This window comes from Platichthys flesus, chromosome 13, assembly GCF_949316205.1.
Source record: "Platichthys flesus chromosome 13, fPlaFle2.1, whole genome shotgun sequence".
NCBI lineage: Eukaryota > Metazoa > Chordata > Actinopteri > Pleuronectiformes > Pleuronectidae > Platichthys > Platichthys flesus.
Genome location: NC_084957.1, coordinates 24,058,853 through 24,067,302, shown reverse-complemented (window position 1 = coordinate 24,067,302; position 8,450 = coordinate 24,058,853). Strand labels below are relative to the sequence as shown.

Below are 8,450 nucleotides of genomic sequence, written 5' to 3'. Positions count from 1 at the left end.
CGGGGACATGACGTCCCTCTGCATCCTGCTTGGGGTTTTGCTCGCTATTCACTGCCCTCATTTACACAACGCATTTTCTGTGCATATCTCCAGTTTACACTTATTTATGCAGATTCTCTCATTTGCACTCTTACACACAAATAACAATAGCTGATTGATTACTCCTTAAAGAAGAACAATTGCCAGGATAATTAGGGCATTGTGTGTAGGGAGGCAGGCTCGGAGTCAAAATTGTAATCATTAAAAGAGAAATACAGATGAGCCACTTGCACACTCAGCTCTATTTAAATGATGTCCCCAAGGCAGAATAGCAGCATAAAAAAACGTTTGATCTTTTCTTATCACTTTATACACCTACTTCTTTATGTGAGACAAAACAGAATCACACCAGGCAAAAACATACATCATTTCCTATTTGGGAACTTTAATATTATAAGATCTTTAACAGCTGAATTTCAAGCTGTAACAGGTGGGGGATGACCTTATGGAAAAAGGAAAACACCATCACCAAAATATTAAGCTTTGTAGCTGTACGCTCCTCTAATGTCTGGGTGAGGGTCTGCCAGAGGATGGCTGAGGGAGACGAAACTTTGCCATCTCTACATCCAGGTCAGCAAATGTGTAAGGGGTGTAGCAGTGGTGCTGGTAGTTTTTATAAGTGCTGTTGTCAAATGGCTCCTCAGGCTCTGGAGGTGCCGCTACGACAATCTCTGTGGGAGGAGAGGAAAAACAGAAGGGCATGTCAGAAGGTCTGGGGCAAAGATTAGTATCGCAAGTCTTCCTGCTCTGTTTTCAACAGAACTAGCACAATGTTAGCCAAATGCAATCCTGTGTCCTTATTTCTCTTCCTATTTTTCAGGTTAACAAAGGTTATCAATTTTGATCTGGTCATATCTGATAAGCAATAGAATTTGAACAAAATGTAATTTACTTCAAAAACATTTTGAAAGGAACACACATTTACAAATTCACACATGTTTACTAAGGTGGTTTATAGTGGATCATGAGTGTGAAGACATACTGGTGAGAAAACCCTCAAGGAACATGTTTGTAAGAGTAAAGCATCAGTTTGAATGTGGTTTTACAGAGTAAAGGAGCCCACTAGATTAAATAATACCAGAGGCATGTAAGAAATCGATTTTTAAGAAGGAGGAATCAATGTTTTATGAACAAGGCTTTGATTTCTCATTTGTGTGATGTCCTTTCAATACCAACCAGTAAGGTAAGAAACTATACATAAGAAAGAAGAAAGTATCATACACATAAAAAAAATCAGAGAAATACATTAAAACATTTCATGAATTGATGGAGTGCTTATCCCAAAGGCCTAAAGGTGAGAAACAGGTAATAAAGTTAAGGACCCAAGTGTGCGGGGGGGGGGGGGGGGCATTGTTCCCAGAAGCAGAATTACCCAGCTGCTCAGACAAAATTGTCACAAAGGACTGTAGTCAAATTAAATAGTCATATACTATTATAGTCATATTATGAGCCAGTTCTTTTTTCTTTTTTTAAAGCGTCTAGGTGATTTGTAATCCTGCTTCCAGAAATACTTCATCTGACTCCAATCACTCCCAGATCTGCTCATCCAGGTGCTGTCAGGGACAGGAAGACATTTAACATGTCTTACCACAGCCTGGCATATATATAGCATTACCTGGCACAGTGGAACAAAACAATGGGGTTATTACCGGCAACCTTAAAATTAAATCAGAACACCTATAACCAGGTTTACAATTTTGCAGTAATTGCCCAGAGCTGAGTCTCATTCCATACAAAACGACCCAGTATGAACAGAAAATAGGCCAGAGTGAGAAATAAATATATATACATAAATATTAAATCATATTTTCTGGGAATGATGATGGATTTGGAAACTGTTTCATACAACTATGGATTAAAGAAATAAAAAATGGTAGATTCCCAATCACAAAAGGAGTGGAATTAAACAGAAACTTGAGTAGGATTAGTGTCACAGTATGCAATTAGAAATGTCACTTTGACCATACATTGACAGCATAGTTGTGTGGGTGGGTTCGAAGATAAACAAGTCTAAATTACAATTGGCAAATGCAAGCAAAGGCAATGTTAAAGAGTAGCAAAATGCAGCATGCACTGTTTAGATACATGCACACTATGCCCACACAGTGAAAAAATTTAATGGGAGTTTGGATTTCACATTGATGAAAAACTTTTTTTTTTGGGAAGAATTCAGGAAGGATATTTAGAAAATCTGCGAAGACAAAAGGAACTAGCATCTATGAGGTAGTGGAAACCTTACATTAACTTAGCAGTACACGGAATATGTTATGATGAGTAAAGAAAAGTTTGGTCATCTCAATGAACAACAGACAAGAGAGAGAGAAATGGAGATTTTGGGGAAAGAATGGTGTAGTGTATACCCTCAGATGGTTCAACTGTGGCCTCTGCCTGCAGATCTGCTTCTTCAGCTTCAACTATGACTGGAGCAGGGTCCATCAGCTCCTTGGGGCTTTCCACAAGGGCAGAAACTTCAGCAGGAGTATCAGCACCAACTAGAGCGGGGGCATCTTCAGCTTCTAAAGGCTCTGTAGTAGCTCGTTCAGGGGCTTCTTCATCAGCATCTCCAAGGGCTTCGGCAGAGGCACAATCTGTAGTGTCAACGGGAGCATCAGATGGACTTTTTTCTGTATTTGCAGCCTGGGCCATAACTTCGACTGGAGCTTCTACGTGAGCACAAGGGACAACAGTTGATGCAATATCCTCTACCACTTGTGGAGCAGGATTCAAAGCAGCTTCAGCTAAGACAGTGCCCTTTAGAGTGTTTTCTGCAGCAGTGCAGATCTCAGAAGCAGAATCCACCAACTCATCAGAATTGACAGTGGGTGTCTCCATGGTGGGTTGAGCTGCTTCTATGGATGCTAAAACTGCTGGAGCAGTGCCCTGGTCAGCATCAATAGCAGGGGCAGGATAATCTACAGTTTCTGTTGGAATTTCCTTTTTATCTTCACTTGTGCCTTCCTTTATCTTTGATGTGACCATATTAACTTCTGCTTCTTCTTTCATTGATTCTGCCACCAGTGGTGGGGAGGTCTTGGTCTCGGTCCTCACCTCTGACTTCTCATCCCCTGAGCCAGTATCAGAGTCAGAGTCTGAATCAGAGTCTGAATCAGAGTCTGAGCTGTCCAATGAGGATGAAGAAATATCAGATGCTGGATCACCAAGATCAGAGGAAGCTGTGGTGTTTGGGACTGCATCATCTAAGGGAGAGGCTGCAGTTGGATTCTCGAATGGTGATAGTGTTGTGCTAGCTGCATGAACCAGGGACTCAGCTGTTGTGTCAACTACAGATGGAGGAGTGTCATTGACAACCTGAGCAACATCTGGGCATGGAGCTGGATGTGAAGAACCAGATAGAGTCTCTTCTGCCTTTTTCATATCTAAAGATGGATCACTGTAAACATTGACAGGCAATGTAGCTACTGCAACAGTTTCTGCTTCTGTAGTGGCAGTGGAACTGGCCACTGGTACAGCTACCCCTATAGACTGTGCGGGGAAAAACCCCGGCTGTGAAAATCTAACTGGGAAGGCAACTGCAGTCTTGTAGGTTAGTAAAGTTGCTCTCTCCTCTGGTGTCTCTGCTGCTGAAGAAAATGGTAAATGGGACAAGAGTAGTTAATAACATATACAGTGAAATTCCTTAGACTTCATCTGCAACGAAATCTGCCTTCCCGGAATTTAATTGATTTATTAGAATAACATGCACTTCCAGTGCGGTTTAACTTGTTTATGCTGTCAACGTATCTCCATCCAGAATTCAACACAATCAGAAACACAATCAGATACAATTTCAATAATATTCAATTTGATTTAAACTGAATTATTATGGGTAGAATGGATGACTGGAAGAGAGAATTTCTACACCTTTCTCTGTGAAATAAAGTTAAAAATATTAAGCTTTAAATCGCAAACCATATATATATATATATATAATATAGTATGCATCACTGTGGATAAAAAAGAAAATCCACAATATCAACCAGTTAGTAAAACATTTGACATTAATAGGAAACAACATAATCAAAAAGGTCTTACTCTTGTTCGCAGCCTTGGTATTTTCGGTTGACTTGGCTGTTTCTTCAGCCTGAGTGCAGAGCGCAGCAGCCAGTTTACTCCTCAGGACGCCCAAGCTCTCCAACTGGAGACACTGAACAAGAGCTCTTTTTGAGTAAAAGCCAAAACAGTGACATGTTCTATGTAGTGTCTTATATCACAACATTCTGGACCCTGATCATCAGATTGAATATTTTTTTTATTTGACCTCGTTAACGTGGTCATGTACATATTTATTTTGTCATAGTGCTTTGTCGACATTTAAGTGATAATAGTGTTAAGTAAATCTAAAATGTTCAAGTCAACTATATATACATATATTGTGAATATATAAAAGGAGTAAATTTGAACTATTGGTAAAGCTGCACGGCACTCATCAGCACTTCCCACCTATTGTGTGTCATTTGATGAGTCTCTCATACAGGAAGATGTTCTTAACCTTATCTACAGAGCTTTGCCTGCCTTGGTTGGTTATCCCAAAAATTTGATCAGCCTTTAGTTAAACACAGCAGTAAAACCAGAATTTCTCAAAATCCTGATTGAGATGAAGGCAGTGACTCATTAGGCTAAGCTTTTGGGAAACTTCATTAAGTCATAAGCCAATTTTTGCTTCTAGGTTATGTTGGTAACAATGCAATCTGTTCGTAACAAATACACTAAAAGTATACAAAAAGATGACCACGCAGTTTCTCCATCACTCTGTGTCAAACATCTCGAATAACAATGTTCCTGAGGTACCTTGAATATTCGTGCACAAACCAGGATGAACAGGGACACAGTCTGAATATTCTGTAGCTCAAAATAACACAAGATGAGACTATGACAGGAAGTTGTACTTTAATCCTTTCAGTGATTCACCATTCACCATCTATGGAGAGAGGCGGTAGCCTGACGTTGTCAGACTCACAATTCTAGTCAGAATGTGAGTCTGAGACCGCTCCATTGGGCTGTGATTATGGGGCGTGTTTCAACTGACCAGGAAATAAAATTCCTCTTCGCTCAATTGGATAGACCTACAACCAATCAAAGCAATGTAGTATGTGACGTATGTTAAGCAAGGCATTGTGAGTTATTTACTAACGCTGGGTTCACACCGGACGCTGAAGCGATGCCGAAGCGACCCTTCAGCGCAGCGTCAAGCCTTAAATAACAGCTGGCTCACATCCACTCCCATGTTAAAACTTTGTGCGGGTCACACCGGAGGCTGAAACGCCGCCCTGCGCCGTGCAGTGATCGTTTCAGCTTCGAGTCTATTTTTTGCGCTTGACGCGAGTGTATCGCACCAGGAAACACACTGAAAAACGATCTTAAACTATATTGATGACATATGTTATATGATATAAATGATCAAATATGCATCCCATACTTTGAAGTCCCCTTCTGTTGTCCTGGAGTTTTAATTTGACCAATGACATTATTAAATGTCCCCCTCTGCCCATCCACTACAGCCACACAAGCAGTGATACAGATAAAAAGAGAGAGAGGGGGGGACTACATATTCTCCACATAGGCTTGAGTGGAGAATACGTAATTTACCCTCGACACCCGACATTTAACGGAGCAAACAGCGGAGAAGTTCTTCAACATGGATGACATTAAATTAATAATTGAAGTGGAGAAGTGCAGTGAGTTGTATGATCCTCGGAACATGTTGTATAAAGACAACACCAAGAAAGACAAATGTTGGGACGCTGTTGCTTAATGTTGGAGCTACAAGTAAATATATGCTTTTAATCTACTGGATCAACAGGTGATATTATTAGCGCTGCCCGGCGGTTCAGCGTCGCTTCAGTGTCCGGTGTGAACAGCCAAGCGCCGGCGCGATAGGGATTAGACGCCGGTGCTTTGGCGTCGCCTCAAAGTTCTCTGTTCCTCTTTCAAAATGAATGCGCTGTCGATGTCTTCTAAAACAGACTCAATGGCAGCATCTACACATCTCAGCTCTCCAGCGGCAGGCATGTTTGTTGAAAACCCATTCAACCCAAGGGCACTTTGATGACGTGGTTGATTACGTTACCGTTGATCATCTGTCCATCATCTTATAAAGCCCGCCCTGACAATCTGATTGGTCCGGATGATTTCGAACCGGGCATAATTTCTCCCCAACGGAGCGACTCCAGACCGAACTTCCCGACCTCAAATGTTGTGGGCGGGGCTAAGTTCGTCTAGCATCCAGGCTAGAGAGGCGGTTGACTAGTGGCAGAAACTTGGACTATGGGCAGAAAAGGTCTCTGGTTCGCCTCTGGTTCGACTCCACGGAGAAACAACAAAAGACGAACCTGGGTTGATCTGTCCAAAAATCCAAGAGGATTCTCCGTATCCTGTCTAGTGCCCCTGAGCAAGGCACCTTACTCCCCCAACATCTGCTCCCCGGGCGCCGTACATGGTCGCTCACTGCTCTGTGTGTCCTGCACCAGATGGGTCAAAAGCAGAGGCAAAATTTCCTAAAACTGCATGAGTGTGTCTGTGCATGTGTTTGGGATAAATTAATGCATCTTAATCTTAATCTGAATAGCAACCAATAAGCTCACTAATACCAGGCAATGTATCTGTTGAATAACAACTATTGTTTATCTTTAAATTATTTATGTTACAGTAATAGTCTTAAAATATAATTTAATACCACATATCAATTGCAAAAATGATGTAATTTTTTTTTTTATTTCTCAGAGAACAGTCTCCACTAGAACTGAGCAATTTCTCTGACCAAGATTGCAGTTCATTCATCAAAAGACACCTGAATTACTGGTAATGTAATGCAAGGTACAATTGCATTTCGAAAAATCATATACCTGTGTTGTTTCTAAGAAAACTAACGCAATAATGTATTACTATATAAATGCTTCTTGTTAAGGTCATATTTTAAGACCAGACTAAAACCATTACAACAGCACACTTATGTGACCCTGGACAATGTCTAATAAATTAAATGTGATGTATCGCATTTAATTTATGGATGTATCGATAGTAAGTTTCTGTAGGATAATTTGTATAAATGTCATGGTGTTACGATGTGGGTAGGTAAGGTGTTTGTGAACAGATGCTAGCTGGTGGCTCTGAAGCATAGCAACTGTTTAAGGGTCCGGGGTCAGAATTTCGCCTGCACTATCTTAAATAAACGCTCAGCTGTTCTCCATTTGTGTATAGTCCAAATACGATACATTAAAATGGCAGAACACAAACAGCTTGTTTTTACCTTGAAACAACCGAGTTGACCTAATCGCAGCATGGATGTCGCCATTTTGTGTTCCCTGTGTTGTGCTCCGGTGGGAAACTAAAGGTAAACACAACGGTTCTTCTTCTTCTTCTTCTGGTTCTTCTGGTTCTTCTTCTGGTTCTTTTTCTTCTTCTTCTGGTTCTTCTTCTGGTTCATCTTCTTCCTGGGTTTTATTTGCTGTTGGTAAACAACAATTTTGCGCATTACCGCCACCTGTTAGTATGGAGTGTGGATCAGGATGTTTTAATAATGTATTCTAGTAAAATAGAAAAACGTATATTCTATATATATAGTATTCGATAACACTTGCATTTTGATTTGTAAAATATGTCCCCCACAATAATCAAACTTTACTGGATAATGTTTACTTATTTGTAAAGTACTTTTTAGTCCTGTTTCATGGTGCTCTTGTCTCTGCTTTACTGAGACTGACCGACACATCAGTGCAGCTATTTTCAGCACCCTCCTTTGCAAGTTTACCATGGGGGGCCGTTTGTAAAGCAGCTCACGCTGAAAATAACAGCAACATTTTGTCACATTTAGCTTCAAACCATGTTTAAAAAACTGGTGTGAATTTTTGAGAGTCTTAGAGATATTTTAAATATAAAGAATCCAAATGTTAAATGTTAGCCTTAAATGTTAAATCTAAATGCTAAATCTAAATCTAAATCTAAATCTAAATGTTAAAGTTAAATCTAAATCTAAATGTGAAATCTAAATGTTTAATCTAAATCAAAATCTAAATCTAAATGTTAAATCTAAATGTTAAATCTCAATCTAAATGTTAAATTTAAATTATTTAAATCTAAATGTTAAATCTAAATGTTAAATCTAAATCTAAATGTTAAATCTGAATCTAAATCTAAATGTTAAATCTAAATGTTTTGGGTGAAACTAAATATTTAACTAACATGCAAATTCAAATGCCGGTAACAGGAAGTAACAAAATAAAAGCTTGAGGAGGTCAGAGTGTGTTTATAGTGGCAAATAACGAACAAATCTTATCCGGGGAAATGGACTCTTGGACATGGATTATCGTGATATTAACTACATAAAATAACAAACACGTTTGGAGAAACTTTATTTGAAGAGTACTTTGAGTTTTTTGTGTCACTTTTATGAAGGATGTGGGACTTATGACCTG

General features: G+C 39.6%; 1 protein-coding gene across 2 annotated transcripts; it reads right to left on the bottom strand.

Moving 5' to 3' along the window:
- Positions 1-404: 404 nt before the first annotated feature.
- On the bottom strand, positions 405-7,449 carry ndufv3 (NADH:ubiquinone oxidoreductase subunit V3). Of its 2 annotated transcripts, none has more exons than XM_062402449.1 (4): positions 7,286-7,449; positions 4,072-4,183; positions 2,400-3,620; positions 405-710 (listed from the first exon to the last, which is right to left on the bottom strand). In XM_062402449.1, the coding sequence occupies exons 1-4, from the start codon at positions 7,328-7,330 to the stop codon at positions 541-543; spliced, it is 1,548 nt and encodes a 515-aa protein (XP_062258433.1). In that variant the 5' UTR covers positions 7,331-7,449; the 3' UTR covers positions 405-540. The 2 variants fall into 2 exon arrangements, with proteins under 2 accessions (XP_062258433.1, XP_062258434.1); XM_062402450.1 differs by having other exon boundaries at positions 2,400-3,617.
- Between the last annotated feature and the right edge of the window lie 1,001 nt (positions 7,450-8,450).

Bases quoted from the DNA above. Each gene is read 5' to 3' on its own strand.
- ndufv3 (XM_062402449.1), bottom strand. From the start codon at position 7,330: ATGGCGACATCCATGCTGCGATTAGGTCAACTCGGTTGTTTCAAG. The intron at 4,184-7,285 runs GTAAAAACAAGC...GCTCTTGTTCAG, and splicing joins GTCAACTCGGTTGTTTCAAG to TGTCTCCAGTTGGAGAGCTT. The intron at 3,621-4,071 runs GTAAGACCTTTT...CATTTTCTTCAG, and splicing joins TACCAAGGCTGCGAACAAGA to CAGCAGAGACACCAGAGGAG.